The following is a 22,098-nucleotide window of genomic DNA, read 5'->3' as shown; positions in this document are numbered from 1 at the left end:
CTAACCACCGGTCACGTCAGGCCTGAAAGTCACCTATTGTCCTCTTAAACTCGTGTAAAATGCTGACCTATACAACTACCGATGGAAACAGATTCCATGAGCCAATTACTCTGTCGGTTTTGTTTGTTTTATTTTTTGAATTTCGCGCAAAGCTACTCTAGGGTTATCTGCGCTAGCCTTCTCTAATTTAGCAGTGTGAGACTAGAGGAAGGCAGCTAGTTATCACCATCCACCGCCAACTCTTAGGCTACTCTTTTACCCACGAATAGTGGGATTGATCGTTACATTATAACGCCCCCACGGCTGAAAGGGCGAGCATGTTTAGCGTGACGGGGATTCGAACCCGTGACCCTCGGATTACGAGTCGAGTGCTTTAACTACCTGGCCATGCCAGGTCCTACCCTTTCAGAAAAATAAATTTGGTGTAACTTTTGCCTTTCCTAAGCGTTAGTTTATATCCCCTCATACTATTGTCTTCAGAATATAATTTAAAAAGGAATAACAGAGTGAGAACTGGTTTGATACATTGTATTTTTAATTGCGTTTTTGTTCTGTATCTCAGTTAATGTATAGAAGTGCCCATAGTGATAGGACAACAATATAGAAATATTATCCACTGGTAGTATTCATTGAAGATGAGGTTTCTTCAGTTATAGCTTGAATATGGCAGTGTATCAAATTTTACTAAAAACATGTCATTAACTTTTGAGACGTTTCATTTCATATATGTAGTAACTCTGACACAACAGTGCTTCCTTTCATAATTTGAGTTAGCTACACCACAGTTACGCTCTTAAATCCAATGACGACACAGTGCAAATAAAATATGGGTATAAGTTTCTCTTCTCGCACAGTTTAGTACCCGTTTTTATAAACCATAGCAGATGTCAGGTTAGAACAGCCTACAGTGATTGATAGACCGACTTCCGGTCCTAACACGAACTTGGGTGGATGAATGGAGTTTCCATTCACCATTAACTGATCATTCAGGACTTTTTTTTTCTCTACAGGTTCTTATTGGAAAGTTTAATAAAAAGTTAGGCACAATATTTGCATTAGAGAAACCCACTTCGTCTTATTCCTGGCTCTCTGGTCGCAGTACTAGTTGATCTAGTAGAATGTTGCGGTGTCACATCAAAGTAAGAGTGTAGAAGTTTAATAAGTAACTTCCTTCCTTGTCTGTCATTACAGAGTCTTTCTGCAGATAAAAGGTTGTTTTATTTTCGTTATTTGAGAAAAATACAGAGTTACAATTTACTAACTTAGGTGTTTAGTGCTTTTTGGCTCTAGCCATTAGAAAGAAAAAAAAAATAATAGGGCACCAGCCAATCACACAAGATCGTTTCTTCCACAGTCTGGTAATTCCCGTCACACCAAACATGCTCGCCTTTTCAGCAGTGGGGGCGTTATAATGTGACGGTTAATCCTACTATTCGTTGGTAAAAGAGTAGTCCAAGAGTTGGCGGTGGGTGGTGATGACTAGCTGCCTTCTCTCTAGTCTTACACTGCTAAATTAGGGTCGGCTAGCGCAGATAGCCCTCGTTTAGCTTTGCGCAAAATTCCAACAAACAAACAATCAACAGTCTGGTTACATAAGGCCAATGAAGTGACACCTAATTAACATTACTGCAACTAAAAGCTAAACAATGTTTTAATAAAACATCACATCGAAACATCATTAACTTAACTGTCACGTGACGCATAATGGAATTACCAATACACTACTAAACTGTCATATAACACGTAATCGAACAACCAATGAAATTCTTACACATTTCTAAAGAGTTTCATGTAAGAAACCAATCAGGAAGCCACACTGAAGCTTCGCAAGCACTATAGGAAAGTTCCTCTCATCCTTTAGTAATGTTTATTGTACATTGCACGTAGTTGGTAACATTACTTTATCCCACGAACTATAAATCTGTAAAATCAAGATTCACTCTATGTTACAGGCTGGTAAATTCGTAGGCGGAAATAATGGATACAACTTGTGCCTTCACTTCCATCAGACGCAATAGCTATCCGCATAAGGAAAGGAATGTGTCTGACAAAGCTCGTTAGACAAACTGATCAATGGCACAAGTGAAGGGGAAATTAGCCTCAGTAAAATCCTGTCAGGAAGCGAGCTGGACGGGGGCTCAGCCAAGCAAGAAATAGGCTGTTTAGATGCGGGAACAAAATACATCGAATTTTAACAGGCTGGTCAACTGCCGTGGAAGAGGCTTCCTGTGGCAACATGTTTTATTGCCCTGTAAGCTGAAATAGGATTACAGGATCTTCAACACAGTTAAAGTTTGGAAAATTTGCCCACTATTTCTCTCCTTCACCAAAAGCTTGGTCTTTATGTATTCCCGGTACTTTCTTAGAAACCGGTTGAAATCTTTGAAATATTCAAGCAGTAAAATCCTACGGAAGCTTGTGTAGAAATAAATAAAACGAAGAAGGAAGTGAAAATCGGGCCCTCTACATTTAGTTTTCAACACATATGAAATATTTTACTTTCATTTTATTACACTGGGATGGCTTCGTAGTTTTATTTTTAGTAAAAAAAGGCTTAAGAACAACGGTTGTTGTTAGGGTTAGAACAACTAACTTTACCAGCTTTTCGTTCGTTTTCCTGCCTTAAAGAACCGAATAGAGAGAATAAAGACAGGTAATTACGTATAGAAACATCTTACTGCATCTTATTAGGGCAAAAATATCTTTTGAATAGCTTCAGTCGTTACATCCAAATTTCCGATTAAAGTGCGAAAACATAAATTAATGATAATGCATATCCAAGTTTGGCCTTTATTAGTTAATTTTATTAATTTTGTTATATCCCACTATTCCGTTTCTTTAAATGTATCTCAGAACGGCTGGTATGGGTATTAACACTTATTGATAAGTTGAGAACAACGTTTCGACCTTTCTAGGTCATCTTCAGGTTTGTTTGTTTTCTGCTTATCAAAAAAATGTTAACACCCATACCAGCCGTTCTAAGATACATATTTTATTTCGAGTGGGTTTCTCGTCATCAAGAATTCCATTTGTTTAATACTTTATTACAATCTACTGGTTATAATGCTCTAAGTTATTTTCTGATGTATGGAATCAAATTATTTTTTAGCATGCTGAAGTTTCCTGTACAAACTATCGCCTTATTTTGCAGAATTAGATCTAAGTTAAACCTCGTGAGATATTAATGAACATGTAGTTGAAACTATCGTTTATAACGGGGACAGTCAGTTGATGATCTAATACATTGTAATATATTTTAGTTCTAGTTTTCCTAATGAGTTTATTATACAGATCACTTCATTAACTTATGGAATATTTTAACTAAGTTTAATTCAAAAGAAATGTAGCACGTAACATGTAACTAGTGGCCAACTCTTCTTGCTGGTACACATTTTTTTTTTACGTATGTATATTTTCCAATATAAACGTTACTCACGTTTTCTCCAGTGCTTTTTTACTTCTTAACGTGGAAGAGAATGTTCCTCAGAATGGTGTAATTTAGGTTTATGGGCTGCTATTTCTTTTCAATTGATCAAAAAATCGACAAAAAAACAAACCTTGTGGAGTGCCTTTCAAAAGCTAGGACTACTACTTGGCATTACATTCACACACCTTTCATATTGGTCTGTCTGAAGTGTTCCCATTTCTACGAAAAAAAGAAACAAAAACCTCCCAGAAGTCAGAGGTTAAACATATTATGTTGCTGTAATATCGAAGGGATCAACAGATCACGAGCTAGCTTCCATGAATCTGTTATCAACAGGTTTGGTTGTTGTTTTCTAATTTCGCGCAAAGCTACGCGAGGGCTATCTGCGCTAGCCGTCTCTAAGTTAGCAGTGTAAGACTAGAAGGAAGGCAGCTAGTCATCACCGCCCACCACCAACTCTTGAGCTATTATTTTACCAACGAATAGTGGGATTGATCGTCACATTATAACGCCCCCCGGCTGAAAGGGCGAGCATGTTTGGTTCGGCGGGGGTTTGAACCCGCGACCCTCAGATTACGAGCTGAGTGCCTAAATTGAGTTGAAACAAAGCCATAAATGAGATCACTCCAGTCCTGACTGGAAAATCTTAGACAGCCAGTATTGGTCAAAGAATAGGGTTTGTCCTCAGCTAATCATTCTGTTACTCTTCATCCATACTTTAGATTCCGTGTTGCTTCCAATCATTGAAATATAAATCATAAAGTAGCATGCCCTGCTGGTTAGAGCCCTCAAATCACAATCTGAGTGTCACGAGTTCGAATCCCATTACCGAACACGCTCTTTTTTTTAGCCTTCGAGGCGTTATAATGTGACACCCGATCCTTGATTCCACTATTCGTTACTAAAAGCGTAACTCGTGAATTGGAGGCTGTGTGTGGTGTTGAGTGGTTGTCTTCCCTCAATTCTATCACTGCTAAATTAAGGATGGCTAGTTTCGCGCAAAACGCAAAACCAAACCATAAGGAGTTAACGATACTGAACAGCCACAGCTATAGTTAACGATAATGAACAGCCACAGCTAAAGTTAGCGATAATGAACAGCCACAGCTGTAGTTAACGATAATGAACAGCCACAGATATTGTTAACGATAATGAACAGCCACAGCTATAGTTAACGATAATGAACAGCCACAGCTATAGTTAGCGATAATGAACAGCCACAGCTATAGTTAACGATAATGAACAGTCACAGCTATAGTTAAAGATAATGAACAGTCACAGCTATAGTTAACGATAATGAAGAGCCACAGCTATAGTTGGCGATAATGAACAGCCACAGGCTATATTTAACGATAATAAACAGCCACAGGCTATGGTTAACGATAATGAACAGTCACAGCAAAAGTTAACGATAATGAACAGACACAGCTATAGTTAATGATAATGAACAGCCACAGCTAAAGTTAAAGATAATGAACAGTCACAGCTATAATTAAAAATAATGAACAGCCACAGCTATTAATAATTATAGCGATTCCATGCAGCCTTCTCTATTTAGAGAACGTTTTCGATACAATCTGGTACTCAGGTCTAAGGCCCCGGATGTTATAAATGGAACTAACGAGATAAGTTATTCACTAGTTATAAAACCTTCTAGAAAGTAGAAAGTGTCAGGTAAATGTTGAATGAACCTACTCGGAGCACTTTACTCCTGAGATAGGGGCACTTCAAGGGTGGGTAGCTAGCCACATACTCTTCATCCTGTATATGAACAACATGCCATTAAACAACCAAAATTGCTGTTTCACTTTACAATCTGCAGACGATGTAGCTATTTGTAAGAGTTCCGAAACACCAATAACAGCGACCACGAATTTACAGCTCTTATTAAACAGTATCGCAGAATGCTGTTCTAAGAAACGGGTAAAATTAACAAACAGAAAACTTACTACTGACAACACTAAAGAAACTAATTAAAATCAACCTCAAACTATATTCTAACGAACACTTCTCCAACAGTTACAACAACAAAATGTCTTGGTGACACCTATGACACAAAATTAACCTGGCGAAAACATATGAATGAAATCTCAAACAAATCTGACAAAGAATAAAACAAATTAGAAGTCCGTCAAGGAATAATACATGAACAACACGAACTAACATATTAAAAATATATAAACAATACAAACAACTAATCACAGAATATGGTTGTCCATACTGTATCAATGTATCACCTAAGAAAATTAAAATTCAACTACAAAAATAACAAAATACAAGAGTCACTAGTGTATATAAAGTTCCCCACTTAATAAAGTGAAACTTGTCACATAAATACGCAAACATACAACCACCACATGGCAGACTTTTAATCAGATTATTCACGTACTTAAAAAAAAAACTGATGTAAAAACGAAATATTACGCGAATTAAATCACTATATCATAGATGATGGAAATGATCCTAAGTACCTTTAAATATGTACTAGTAATATGTCACCTATTGCTGGACCTACGCAATTGTTGATTTATCACATATTGTGTTAAAAGGGCACTTATGTTAATACACATAAAATAAGCCAACAACATGAAAAACATTGGAATATATAAACTACTGTCTATATGTAGCGAGTGAGTGTCAGTGTAAATGATGAATATTCGAACATAAATAGACAGGACCCTGGTAGGGGTTTTGAATTCATATCAATAAACATTTGTGAAAGTAATACCTTCTTTTATGTTGCGTTCAATATTTAACAGTTGTCCCAAACATAAAATATTAATAACACCATAAATATAGGATAAAGAGATAAAGATTGTACCTGACCCCTCCAGGCTATCCAAAAGACCTAAATACCAATGATTAGAAACAAAATGACGTTAAAATATTACACAACGTAACATTCTGAGATTACGTTACACTTCTTACCAACGTAAATATATTCTGACACGTGACCTTGTGTATTGGCCCAGAATACGAGTTTTGGATCACAGAAACTAAAAGTAGCGCAAAACGTCTTTCATTGAAATTAGAAGAGTCTGTAGTACATAAAAGTTGTAACAAGCAATAAATGACTGGATATTATTTATATAATACGTGAGTGTTTATGTATATATTTATATATATATTTTATGTATTTTGGACCTTTTTTAGTTTCCTTCTCTTAAAACCCACACAGCGTTTAACAGACGTAACCCACATCATTGGATTAATCAAGTACCAGATCGAGTTATTTATTGATTTGAACATTCTAAAACAAGCTTCTTATTCTTTTTAAAAAGTGTGAATGTTTCTTCTTGGTCTCCACCAAAATGTTTCGGGTTCCACTGTAAAGTACCACCAGTTTTAACAAGGCCATGTCACGGCCCGCGATGGCCAAGCGTGTTAAGGCGTTCGACTCGTAATCTGAGGGTCTCGCGTTCGAATCCTCGTCACACAAAACATGCTCGCCCTTTCAGCCATGAGGGCGTTATAATGTTACGGTTAATCCCACTATTCGTTGGTAAAAGAGTAGCCCAAGAGTTGGCGGTGGGTGGTGTTGACTAGCTGCCTTCACTCTAGTCTTACACTGCTAAATTAGGGACGGCTAGCGCAGATAGCCCTACAGTAGCTTTGCGCGAAATTCAAAACAAACCAAACAAATTCATGTATTCTATCTCGTGACGACAGTCTGCTCTACTCAAACATGCAAAACGTCAAATAACAACGTAAAAAGTTTTGTTTAAAAGTGTTTACATTTTTTTATCATCAACAATCTTCATCGCTTTTTCTTTTAACTGTGAAAAATCCGAAGGAAACTCAGATTTTAGTCCCAAAAGACTCGCCGGTATTCATCTTACCATTGTAAAATCATTTCACAAGGGATAAAAAATGCAGTGTATATATATATATATATATAGGATCATCAACTTTCCCATTCAGTTCTGTTGTACTCCCGGTGTCGTGGTACTCGCGCCCTATGTATAAAGGCTATAGAATATTACTTTTAATAAACATATAGCCTGTATCTGCAGGGAATAATGGTACAAAAGGTGTCTTCGCACGAGCTAATATACGAATTTACCACTTCTACTTCAACAAATAAATATAATAGATTGGTGGATCGATATATGGGTACACAAACAGACGGATACAAACAGAGAGATAGACAGGTTTGTACAAAAGACGAGATGTCTTATGCCTTATTGTAAACAGATGAAATCGTCTAATCTATAGGATGTATGAATGCTTTTAAAGCTCCACAGTTTGTTGAAAACATTTAAAGTAATTAGCACAGCTCAACATGTGTATTTTTATAAGCACAATTCCTTACAGTATCCACTAGAACCTCATCATTTTGTGTAATACATTATCACACAAAATACACGACTTTCTGCTGTCCACAGTAAACTGAATTTATCTTTCGAACTTTTGTCCTTAACGGATCTGAGACTTTATAATGGACGTGATAATACGAAGTTCTGCTTTCATAAAAAAAAAAAATTGTTCATTCTTTACAAGAAAAATAATTTACTGTAATACACAGTTTAATCTTTCCGTGCACTTAACTCAATTAGATATTTTAATGGCTAATTTTAATTTAGGTCCCAGCAGTAAGTTTAAGAACTTACAACGCCGAAGCTCGACTACCTGTGGTGGACAGAAAACTACAGTCTATTGAGCATATTTGCGTAATTTAAGGCCCAAGTAAACCTATGTACTGATGACAAGAACCGGTCCCTCCACAATGGTTATTTATAGGAGTGAAGATAAAATACTTGTTTAGACATTTATCTCCAGCAGCGTGGAATAAGTTGGTAAGTGTTGCCTGTGTTACATGCTGTTAGCTTGGTAACATGTTTCTAAAGTTACTTGTGACAGTTTGTCTGAATGTTGTCATGTTTAGTTTTCATATCTCCAATGTTTATTGACTTTTTGTGTCCGGGTTTTGTCACAAATAATAAGTCTTCGATTCAGACGTAACTTGCTTCTGATGCGATTTTTCGTGTTACAGTGCTGTAATGAACGCTTACATGTTAGGAAACATGTTTCTGTGTTTCTTAAACTTGTTCATCCTCGCGTAGAGTCATGTTTCTTAACTTCATTAAGAAATGTGTGTTAAGCTTTTTGATTCTTGTGTAGAGACATTTTTCATGAATCTGATTCTTGCGTACACACGCCACTTAGACTTACTGATCCTCGCTTAGAGTCATGTTTCTTAACCTCACTGAGACATGTTTGTTAAGCTGGTTGATTCTTGTATAGAGACATGTTTCTTAATCTTACTGAGACATGTTTGTTAAGCTGGTTGATTCTTGTATAGAGACATGTTTCTTAACCTCACTGAGACATGTTTGTTAAGCTGATTGATTCTTGTATAGAGACATGTTTCTTAATCTTACTGAGACATGTTTGTTAAGCTGGTTGATTCTTGTATAGAGACATGTTTCTTAACCTGACTGAGACATGTATGTTAAGCTGGTTGATTCATGTGTAGAGACATGTTTCTTAACCTGACTGAGACATGTATGTTAAGCTGGTTGATTCATGTGTAGAGCCATGTTTCTTGAAACTGATTCTTGCGTACCTGCAGGAACCTCTGTCTCTCATGCATACTTTTTCACTTAAGAACCGATAGATGTGTAAAGGCCGGTTAAGGAGGAAAAAAGGGCAACAGAGCTACAGCCCTTTAAGCATTTTATTTTTTTCTGGTCACTATTTGCATTCTGGAATCATTTCAGCACTTATCAAACATTTCATGGCACATCTGTGTATCAGAGATCGTCTACAGCACGTTGTAAGGAGAGATCGATCTGTGGAGACATCTGGTGGAAAGTATAGTTTGGTAACTCCAAATAACTAAACCGTATTGGTGAAAATGAATTCTTTTATCCTAACGTAAGAATCTTTTAGAACCTGCAAATTACCTTTCCTATTACTGACATGTTCAGTGAGGACTGGCTTAATGAGATCAATGAATAGCCAGACGCATCTCAACCATCGTACATTCATCGATAAATTCCGGGTTCCCCACTGGAGTTTATTTAATAAACATCCACTCCGTTTGTAACTCCTTAACTAACTCACTGCAGGTTAGCACCTCCAAGGTTAAACTATAACCTACAGATCCCAGACAGGACAGATAGGAGAAAACCAAATTTTTCCTTTATTCTTCACATAAAAATACAGATTAGTAATAACAGCCAACAGTAAATATTTTTCATCTTTAATCCTAGTTGCACCAGAAAAAATAAAACTAGTTGAAAATTGTATGAAAAAGTTAAGAATTCAAACATGTTTTACAGAACAAGTAAACTATATTTTTACATTTCCTTTTTTACTGTCTTACGTCCAACCAAACTGAATTCAACCCGACAGATCCACAAACTTCGAGAAAATTTAAAAGCATCTAAAAATCAATTTAATGAGCTAAAAGTACTTTTCGTGAAATGCCAAATGCTTAATAAATTTGCTTTACTTTCTACGTTATCCAAATATAGCGTCATTCCGAATATGGGCCCGGCATAGCCAGGTGGATTAAGGCGTTCGACTCGTAATCCGAGGGCCGCGGGCTCGAATCCCCGTCACAGCAAATATACTCGCCCTTTTAGCCGTGGGGGGCGTTATAAAGTGACGGTCAATTCCACTATTCGTTGTTAAAAGAGTAGCCCAAGAGTTGGCGGTGGGTGGTGATGACTAGCTGCCTTCCCTCTAGTCTTACACTGCTAAATTAGGGACGGCTAGCGCAGATATCCCTCGTGTAGCTTTGCGTGAAATTCAAAAAACAAACAAACAAACAATTCCGAATTCATCACCAATGAGAACTCGGGGGAATATAAAACTGATTTCAAACAGTAGCATTTGATAAATATATTGTCCAAAAGCTATAATCCAGTCAGTATAAATCACTTACTACCAGTATGATGAAGGAAAAAAGTATCTTGCCTTATAGAAAATTACTTTGAAAATTTTCGGCAGAAGTGAAAAATGACCATGTGGAAATTCTCTTGTTGGCGCCAGTCAAATTATTGAATCAAGCCATTGAACTCCACGGTTAACTTCGACAGAGACCTAATAATTTTCATATCTACTTTATATATCCAGATCAGCTGAATTACTTTAAAGTAACCTGATAGACGAAGCAGCCTCTATTTTCAGATATCTTGGTGATAAAATTACACGCACAAGGTTCCTCAGCAACACCAATGATGATAATAAGTTCCATAACTGCGTCCCTGCCTCCAAAACTGCTATAGAGAATTATCGAGATAATTTATGGAGACATAGCTTTCTGCACATTTGCGTGGTCCACCCATATATACGTGCACGATATTTATGAAAGGCTTAACGTAAAATGTAACATCTAACGTCTTTTCTTCCGCCTAGTTTCTTTCCCAACAGTATCAGCATTCCCAATTCTATTTTTTTAATAAAACATGATTTCGTTAAAGGAACTGACGTAACATAAACCAGAAATGTTATTGTAAATTATCTCTTTTAACAGAAAAGAAAAACGTGAGAACACTGCCGATAAGCAGATTCAGTTTTAAGAAACAATTCAGTCTTTTAAACAATAAAACTTTACATCAGCGCTAGAATGAAACAAGTGTGACCATTAGTTAAACAATGTCAATGGTTTGAATTTTTTGTCGAAAATAATGTTATTAACACATAGTTAAACTCTTCTATAATATATTATGCTCTTTTCATTTCGTCATAATTGCCTCTACATTAAACTACCAAAACAGTTAAAGTTCCTTCCTCTGTAAGAATATGTTTATTCGTTTCTTTTTATTTCGTATGATATGCATTTTGAATTGTAAATAACATAAACAACTTGTCATTAACCAAGAACTGCGCCTGCTCTGTTCTTTTAGTTCCAACTATCACAGAGCAGTAGGGGCTTACTAGCCGCCTTACTACTCGTCAGAACTCAGGTTGACGAAAAGGCACTTTGATTTATTGCGCACAAACTCATGAAGGAAGACCAAATGTCGCAACCCTGACTGAACTTGGTCAGTCCACGAAATATACTGACGAATAAAGCAGTTGGTAGTTCTACAAAGAGCCATGTTTGCATGACCAAGACCATTTTTCGACGGACTGTACGATATCGCAGGTGCGCGACAAGCACATAAATCAACCCGTCCATTTGATTACTAGTACTCCGCTCACTAGAGAGCTCGAAACATGTGCTGACAGCATGAATAATACAGATTCTACCACGATAGAAGGCTATTTACCCTACTCTTTATAAAAGCTGCAATATTTCCCATATCCGACTATCTGACAAACCATAAATTATGTATTTTTCTGTCAATGGTGACCATAAATGAGATACGGCTGCAAGTTCAAAGTGAACAATCAGATAAATAGCAAGACTCTCTGGGACCTCTTAGTAAATACAAGTTCTTGTACCTTTTTTTTATTCTAAAAACTTACATCATTATAACCGAATTTATGATGTCATTACAGTATGGTAATCACACAAGGACCGTAGAAGACCTCATGTTTGTAGATTTATATCGTTAATGTCTATACAGCTCTTATAGATGTTGGAAAAATCGAAACGTCCGTTTAATGGTTTGATGGGAAAAAAATTCTTGTACATCTTTACAAATATAGTGTCTCAACTTTAACTTTTCATACATATAATGACTTCTGATTTGAAACTGATACGTCAGGATAACTTATCTTTATCGTTTGACAATGTAACTCTTTCCAGGGTGATATAAATATTTTGATAAGTTTTCAAATTACATCTCTCGTCTTCAACTCTAACTAACTAGTTATTTAAGCCTTACTTAACATGACTATTGGTAGAGTTAACTTTACCCTATTGTTTGTTGGAATTCTATCGACTTTCTATCATCTACTCTGTTTGTTAGGGTTAACTTTTTCCCTAACTGTTGAAACTCTGCTCTCTCGTTCTCACCTCTTCCATTTAGGTAAGATTAAATTTATCCCTTGTTCGTTGCATTTTTTAAATATATTAGTGGCAAACCTTTTAATGACCTATTGAAAATTATCCATCACTTCGTCCATTACAAAAAGGTCAACATTTAATTCTATACTTTTTTTTTAATTCCTTGCATGACAAGTTTTCAAGATTTTTCCAACGACCCCAAACAGTAATAATAAGTTAACACAATAAAAGAGGAAATCAAAATTTGTATTCAAAAGTAAAAGTACCTCACAGAAAGAAAAATCTTCATAAATTTTCTAAGTAATTTCATGAAGCCAGTTTACTTTTACTTCGACGTGCAAACTAAAATTAGGCTTTTAGCAAGTGTAAAAACATGCTTATTGCTTTCAAGTTAAATCCTTTGGTTGTCTTAAAGACACATGGAAACGGCGCATAACCGCGGTTTCCAATTCACTATAAAGCTTTATTAAAATATATCGATTAGCATATAAAACGAAAATTTAAAGCAATTTCTCTCGATTATGAAATTATAAGATTTTCAAAATCATAAATTATTGCCAAGACACAAAAACAGTGAACTAGAGAATACGAAATCCTGTCACGAAATTAGTAATCCGAGAATGAGGCGAAACTCCACGTGGTTCTCAGTTCGCTGACGAAAGTAAAAAACAACAATAACAAAACATAAACTTGAGGGTTTGTTTAACATTTCTTAAAATATCTTCTAATGTGCATAGCTACAAGATTGTTGAACACTTGCGAGCGTTCCATAACACACCACCGAACTTGTACTATAGGCACCTAACATAGGAATAACACCCATAAAAATAATTTACATAACCTAAAGTAACACGTGCACTATCTGCATAACGTTGTTTCCTGACCGTAAAAAAATAATACGACTATTGAACGATCGTACTTGATATACAACAAACACAAGGGATTATTTCTGGCAGAAGTTCTTGTTTGTTTGTTTGTTTTAGAATTTTGGGCAAAGCTACACGAGGGCTATCTGAGCAAGTCGTCCCTAATTTAGCAGTGTAAGACTAGGGAAAAGGCAGCTAGTCATCACCACCCGCCGCCAACTCTTGGGCTACTCTTTTACCAACGAATAGTGGGATTGACCGTCACAGTATAACGCCCCCACGGCTGAAAGGGCGACGATGTTTTGTGTGAAGGTGATTCGAACCCGCGACCCTCAGATTACGAGTCGAGTGCCTTAACCACCTGACCATGCCTGGCCCCAGAAGTTCTTAACCTTAAAGCTTTAAAAATATAATCTACAACAACAGCCAGTTACTTACCTCACAACGAGTTCTGTTAATATTGCTTAAGTTCATTCGGAAGACTTTGTCCCTGGAAAACAGAATTAAAATCATAATTGTCATAATGGAGAAAAAAGTAATACAAATGTTAAACACAAACCTTTTAATAAAAAACTGGGAAATTAATTTGGTACTTTTTTCTTACAACTTAATCACATATGGTTACAGGTGTTATCGCTTCTCAGCCTTTATTTTCTCTAGTATTAACCACCCTGCAGGTTCAACAATAAGTTTGATGGCTTATAACGCAAAGTTCGAGGTTTGATCACAGTTAACTTATTGTGCAACTTTTCTGTGCTAACGAAATAAAGTTGAACATTATATGTACAAGTTTTTTTTTCTACGTAGCACCATCCTATCATGAACGATGATATTGACTGTTGCTCTTATAATGCGCCTACATCTTAAAAAGCAGGAAATATTTTGCGGGTATTATCAGTGTGAATCCAGCTCACCCATTCCCAAATCTAGAGCTTTACCACAGCTCTAAAACAATCCCTGTACGTTGTTAAAGGTATTCAGTCCAGGTATATTTGTATTTCCGCACATCTGAATACTTTATTTCAGTGATACAATAATTTCAAGGATTACATATTCACAATACACTTCAGTAACATCATGTAAAATCACTTATCTGTATTCGAGTATTCAACAAAGGCAGGAAAAAAAGGAGGGTAGGATTTGTTCTGATGAAATGAATATTTTAATCTGTGTGATAAATATCTCTTAACACCAATTAGGTTGGGATATTTCTAACAAAAAAAAATGTACACTGCAGAAACATTCATACCATCCGCGTATTGGTTGAAATTCTATACAATAACATAAAGATGTAGCGTATTGGTTCAAATTCTATACAACAATAACATAAAGATGTAGCGTATTGGTTCAAATTCTATACAACAATAACATAAAGATGTAGCGTATTGGTTCAAATTTTATACAACAATAACATAAAGATGTAGCGTATTGGTTCAAATTCTATACAACAATAACATAAAGATGTAGCGTATTGGTTGAAATTCTATACAATAACATAAAGATGTAGCGTATTGGTTCAAATTCTATACAACAATAACATAAAGATGTAGCGTATTGGTTCAAATTCTATACAACAATAACATAAAGATGTAGCGTATTGGTTCAAATTCTATACAACAATAACATAAAGATGTAGCATATTGGTTCAAATTCTATACAACAATAACATAAAGATGTAGCGTATTGGTTCAAAATATACACAACAATAACATAAAGATGTATAATGGTTCATCCGGTGAAAAGGTTAATTTCAAACTCCAACTTAACGTGTATAAGTTCAAATATAAACAACCTGTGTAATAAGCGATCACAAGACTTACAAAGAACCATTTCGAAACAATACAACACTGAACCGACGTCAGACCAGTAGTAACTTCATCTTACGGCTTGTCCAAATCCCACCCCAATAGGGTTTTCCTTGTTACAAAGGTATTAAAGAGCAGTCAGCTGTGAAAACCTAAACCAGATAAGCTTCGTTCGTTATATTTCTATCTCTGTTCGAGTATAAATTAGGCATACCCAAGTGGTACGGTTGTCTTTCATCTGACAAAAATCAACTCTGAATCAATACAATAGCTTGTTACATTTGAAAGTTTTCTCTCTTGAGGAAAAGATACGAAAAAAAAGGTGAATAGACTGAGCGATTACATCGTTTTTTGTTGTTTGTATACAGTATTTTTGTAAATAAATAATTTTTTTACGGATTTTGCGATAAATTCTTATTTGCATTTCTAAGCACATACTCTTCGAGTTCACTTATATAGGATGAATATAACACAAACTCGGTGACTTTTTTCCTCTTGAGGATTGGTTTGGTTTGTTTTGAATTTTGCGCAAAGCTACTCGAGGGCTATCTGTGCTAGCCGTCCCTAATTTAGCAGCGTAAGATCAGAGGGAAGGCAGCTAGTCATCACCACCCACCGTCAACTCTATTATCAAAGAATAGTGGGATTGATAGTTACATTATAACGCCTCCACGGCTGAAAGGGCGAGCATGTTTGGTGAAACAGGAATTCGAACCCGCGATCCTCAGACTACAAGTCGAGTGTCTTAACCACCTGGCCATGTCGGGCCGTACACACTGCATGGTTATTCAACTCCACGTGTCATCTCATCGAAAAACAACAACTCATATCTAACTATATTCAATAATCGTGTGCTTCTCGCAATCTTCATGCGTCGCTGACCAGTGCTAGCACATGCTGAATGTTAAAATAATGATCTCTAACATAAAATACTTTATTATAGTGCTGGGTGTGAATCTTTTAGTTAATGTAAGAAATTTATTCGCTGATTGTAGCGTTAAATTGATCTTTCTAGAACACGACTATCTTTTCACTTTAACTATTAACACTCATAACAGTAAAATCTGATTTCTTACGTCCGTTTATTTCGTGAATTATTCATTGCGAAGATTGTTCAGAGGTAAAACTAGTTTTATTTTATCTCTAAATAATGTAAGTGGTTGAAGAAAAATAGCCTCTATTAAAAATATTAATATAGATCTGGCATGGATCTGTGTTTCCAAACTGCCAGTACGCAAAGCAGTCGAGCAAAATGTGTTTTGAAATATAGGTAAGAAAGTACGTTGTTATACAATGTAATTTAAAATTACTTAAAAGTTAATATCGTACGAAACAGTCTGAGAAATTTTAGAATTGGAATTAGCTTGTCCTCAATTGGAAGAAGGACAGAAACAGCTGATACAAACCAGTCCGAAAAATGTTAGATATATTATTAGATGACAGTCGGAATAAGATTAGATGTTAGATTACAATAGGAATAGTGTAAGATGCTATATCAGGATGTTAAATTACAATCGGAATAGTGTAAGATGCTATATCAGGATGTTAGATTACAATCGGAATAGTGTGAGATGCGACATCAGGATGTTAAATTACAATCGGAATAGTGTAAGATGTTACATCAGGATGTTAAATTACAATCGGAATAGTGTAAGATGCTCCATCAGGATGTTAGATTACAATCGGAATAGTGTAAGATGCTATATCAGGATGTAGCTTACAGTAAGAAGTATCAGATATTATGACAAGATGCAGAATGACAGCAATAAGGATGTTAGACGTCATATAAAAACGATGTATTACATCAGGAAAAGGGTTAAGTGTTATACGAAAATGTATTAGGGGTGGCCAACCCGACTCACGAGCCACATGGGGCTCGCGGAAATATGTTGGCTGAGCTCCTTTTTGCGTTACAATTAATGTAAAAGATAAATTAAAATTTCAAGCTTTATGATTGTTTACCGGGTATAAACTGAGAGTCCACTGGATTAAAATATAAGTTTAATGTTCATGGTGAGTAAATATATTTAATAATTTAAATCCTAATTTAAATGTTAGATTTGACTCAGGGATTAAAGAAATTTCGGATCAGCAAGGATTACAGAGGAATTGTGCTAGAGAATCAGTAATCATACAAGCCGATGCTGAAATGTTAGTTTTAGTGGGCGTGGCTTGGGATTGCGTAATTGTGGCGTGTGTGGCTGTGTTGCGGGCAGTGAAATTAGCAGAGTGTTAGTGTGATATTGGGTGCTGTATAGTTTGGTTGCGTTTTGTGCTTTGGAGCTTATTGTTTCTTTTCACTTTAATTTTTTTTAGAAGTGACTGTGAAAATGTTGTGAAGGAAGATGGCGTCATCAAATTGTAAGAAGCGAAAGTATGAAGATGAAAACAGAAATTTTAAGCCAGAGTGGGGGGAAGATTTTGCATTCACCGTTAAAGGATGTAAACCTTTGTGTATTTTTTGCAATGTGTTACTCAGTCATTACAAAACCAGTAACTTGAAACGCCACTATCAAATAAATCACAAAAACCTTTCGTCTGATTATCCACCTGAATAAGAATTACGGAAAAACAAGTTAACTGTGTTAAAATCATCACTAAATAGCCAGCAGACACTGTTGACAGCGTTCAGTAAAAAAGTTGATACAACGACAGAAGTTAGTTTTGTTATATCATGGAATATTGCTCATGCTAAACGCCCATATTTTGAGGACGAATTTGTTAAGAAAAATATAGCTTAAGTTGTTGCAGTGTTAGATCCAAACATCACAAAACTTCAGCGACTAATAGCACAACCAGTAGATGCATGCCACACTACAGAGAGACGTATCTCCCAGATCAGTGCCGACGTTACAGGCAAAATGCAAAATGATTTAAAGAATTCCCTTGCATTCAGCTGAGCCCTTGACGAATATACAGACATACAAGACAACCCACAACTGGCGGTATTTATTCGTTATGTTTCCTCTGATGTAACTCTGAAAGAAGCGATTTTGGATTTAGTGGCACTAAAAGAAACAACTCGTAGTGTTGACATTAAAAATGCGTTTCACAGAGCTTAACTGGATAAATTCGTCAGTGTTGCAACAGACGGAGTGCCTGCAAGAGTGGGGGAAAATGCAGGATTAATTGCACTTATGAAAAGTGATCCCAGCTTTCCAGAGTTTTTCCTGTTCAATCCATTATTCATCGTGAACACCTGGTAGCCAGATACGTCACGTATAAAGATGTGATGAAATTTGTTCTTGAAATTGTCAATTTCATACGTTTAAATGGGAAGACCAACCGACAGTTCAAAATTTTTATTGAAGAACTGGAGCTTGAAGATAAACCCACTGATGTCTCTTTTTACTGCATTATGACATGGCTGTCAGTCAGCAATGTCTTAAATAGGTTGGTGGATCTATTGGAGTCTATTATTACTTTTCTTGGAGAAAAGAAAATATTCTCTCGTCATCTGAGAAATGAATGATGAAGAGATGCAAGATCTAATGTTCCTTACTGATGTAATGAATCATCTACATACTCTCAACTTGGTACTTCAGGGGGAAGGAAAATATTGTTTCTGATCTTACTCAGACAGTTTTCAGCTTTCAGGATAAAATAACACTTTTCGAAGAGACATATTGTCAAGAAACTTCAGTTACTTTCCCAATCTCAAAAGGAGAGTAAATATTGAAATAAAAGACCACAAACTGGAAGAATACAAAGATAAATTACAAGGACTATTTGATAATTTCCTAGACAGGTTTGAGGACTTGCAGAAGTTGAAGTCCTGCTTCGTCTTTCTTGTAAATCCAATCATGGTTCATGTGATCAATGATGGTTGTCCAATTCTCGAACCTCTGGTTACAGAATCATCTGCTGTGTAAATGGAACTAATAGAACTACTGGAGGACCTGGATCTAAAGACGATCCATAAATACCATTCTACAATTGAGTTCTGGAAATAATTTCTAGAAATAAAATATCCTAGACTGAAGAAAACCAGTGTGCGTCTCATCTGAGTTTTTAGCACAACATACTGCTGTGAATTACTGTACTCTATAAAGAAGTTTGTGAAGTCGAAGCTTAGTGCAATCCTTGCAAATCAACACCTGACGGAGCTAATTCGTACAGCCTTGACACCATATTAGCCGGAATTTTAACGACTCACACCAAGATGGAAACTCATGATCTCTACTAGCACTAAATAGCATGATAATTGTATCAATGTCTGTTTGTGCCAGTAAAATATTATGATAAGACTAAAATTTTGTAAGGTTATATCTGATTAAAATAACTCTAATTTTATTGTTTTACATAGTTTCCTCCATGTTTTAACCAGTTATTTACTAAGACAAATAAATATCATTAAAATATCTGTTTTTACTCCTTTTATTTTTGTCAGTCTCATTTAATGTTAATGACATGTAAATTTGCATATTTTTCTTAGATGTTTCCTTAGTTCATTACCGTATTAAATACGGTCAATACAGTTAAAACAACAATCAGCCAGGATTTTGAAAACATTTCGTATATATATATGTTTACTTTGTGATTACTGAAACCAATACAAATTAACAGTTTAAAAACTACATACATTAATAAATATTATTACGTACATGTATTTCTTAATATTTATATAAAATTTATGTAACAAAATGTACATGTAACAACAGAAACGTGTGTAATATTTGTTCATGTCTTGTGGCTTTCACACATCTGAAGTTTATCGTATGTCACTCTTACGTTAAGCAAGTTTGAACACCCCTGCGTTATATCAACATGATAGATTACAGTAAAAAGATGATTAAATGTTATATCAGGATGGCAGATTACAATAATAAGAAAGTTAGATGTTATATCAGGATAACAGATTACTGTCAGAAAAACGTTAAATGTTATATCAGGATGATAGATTAAAGTAATAACATTGTTGAATGTTATATTAGGATGGTAGATTACAGTAATAAGACAGTTAGATGTTATATTAGGATGGTAGATTACAGTTATAAGACACGTGTTATATCAGGATGGTAGATTACGGTAATATGACAGATGTTAGTTATGTCAGGATGATAGATTACAGTTATAAGACAGGTGTTATGTCAGGATGATAGATTACATTAATAAAACAGTTAGATATTATATCAGAATGGTATATTACAGTAATAAGACAGTTAGATGTTATATCAGGATGGTAGATTACAGTTATAAGACACGTGTTATATCAGGATGGTAGATTACGGTAATAAGACAGATGTTATGTCAGGATGGTAGATTACAGTAACAAGACAGATGTTATGTCAGGATGGTAGATAACAATAATAAGACAGATGATATATGAGGATGGTAGTTTACAGTAATACGACAGTTAGATATTATATCAGGAGGGCAGATTACAGTAATAAGGCAGTTATATTTTATATGAAGATGGTAGATTACAGTAATAAGACAATCAGATGTCATATCAGAATTGTAGATTACAGTAATAAGAGAGATGTTATATCAGGATGGTAGGTTACAGTAATAAGACAGTTACATGCTATATTAGGATGGTAGATTACAGTAATAAGACAGTTACATGCTATATTAGGATGGTAGATTACAGTAATAAGACAGATGTTATATTTGGATGGTAGATTACAGTAATAAGACAGATGTTATATTTGGATGGTAGATTACAGTAATAAGACAGTTAGATGATATAGATGATATATTAGGATCGTAGATTACAGTAATAAGAGAGATGTTATATTAGGATGGTAGATTACAGTAATAAGAGAGATGTTATATTAGGATCGTAGATTACAGTAATAAGAGAGATGTTATATCAGGATGGTAGGTTACAGTAATAAGACAGTTACATGCTATATTAGGATGGTAGATTACAGTAATAAGACAGTTAGATGTCATATGAGGATGGTAGATTACAGTAATAAGACAGTTACACTCTGTGTTTCAATAACGAATTACCTATTTTGGCCAATGTGTTTTATTCACTTGTTTTGATAAGTGAAAAATAACATAGGCAGCTGGTAAATGTCACAATTTATATTTTAATGTGTGTGAGATAATTAAATAAATCTCTAGTATAGTCCATTCTCATATTTTGTGAGATATGAAGATAATTATCAGAAACAGCTACGATGACTTATTTGCTAATCTTACTCACTATACCTAGCGTATTGTGTTTTGTTAACATGGGAAACAAATTTAAAACCACTGGCATGTATTCAATTAAACGTAGGGTTTTTAGTTTGTGGTGTATGTTTATATGAAAATTGACTCTTTATCGATTATCTGTTAACAGTACTTTATTATCGACATAATTTGTATGTGAACACAGAATGAATATAGGAACATCAAATATTATATTAACAAGAATATAAAGAACATATTTAATACATCATAACGTTAAGGAAGACCAATCATTATATTAACAAGAATATAAAGAACATATTTAATACATCATAACGTTAAGGAAGACCAATCATTATATAAACTAGAATATAAAGAACATATTAAATACACCATAACATATAAGGAAGACCAAACATTATATTAACTCGAATATAAAGAGCAGATTAAATACGCCATAACAGTTAGGAAGACCAAACATTATGCTAACAAGAATATAAGGAACACATTAAATACCCCATGACAGTTAGGAAGGCCAAACATTATATTAACTCGAATATAAAGAGCAGATTAAATACGCCATAACAGTTAGGAAGACCAAACATTATGCTGACAAGAATATAAGGAACACATTAAATACCCCATGACAGTTAGGAAGGCCAAACATTATATTAACTAGAATATAAAGAACAGATTAAATACACCATAACAGTTAGGAAGGTCAAACATTATACTAACTAGAATATAAAGAACAGATTAAATACGCTATAACAGTTAGGAAGACCAAACATTATACTAACTAGAATGTAAAGAACAGATTAAATACACTACACAGGATCATCTTCTTGTGGACAAATTATATCTGTCGAAATCTCGAGGATTTGAATTCTGAATGACAATGAAGAGAGAGGGCAACACTAATTGGGGGAGATACGGGGTTTGAGTAAATAAATGATCCAACAACTGTACTGA

The 22,098-nt window shown here is 35.1% G+C and overlaps 1 protein-coding gene across 4 annotated transcripts in view; it reads right to left on the bottom strand.

Annotated features, from left to right (window-relative positions):
- Positions 1 to 22,098, bottom strand: part of LOC143249675 (semaphorin-2A-like) — a 328,919-nt gene that overhangs the window by 71,835 nt on the left and 234,986 nt on the right. For all 4 annotated transcript variants that reach the window (XM_076499962.1, XM_076499960.1, XM_076499961.1 and 1 more), the window contains one exon: positions 13,637 to 13,688. In XM_076499962.1, the coding sequence (XP_076356077.1) occupies positions 13,637 to 13,688 (52 nt within the window). The remainder of the gene's footprint in view (positions 1 to 13,636; positions 13,689 to 22,098) is intronic.

The sequence above is a fragment of the Tachypleus tridentatus genome, chromosome 4, assembly GCF_004210375.1.
Source record: "Tachypleus tridentatus isolate NWPU-2018 chromosome 4, ASM421037v1, whole genome shotgun sequence".
Classification (NCBI taxonomy): domain Eukaryota; kingdom Metazoa; phylum Arthropoda; class Merostomata; order Xiphosura; family Limulidae; genus Tachypleus; species Tachypleus tridentatus.
The sequence above is the reverse complement of the archived record's forward strand: the minus strand, read 5'-3'. Positions and strand labels throughout refer to the sequence as shown.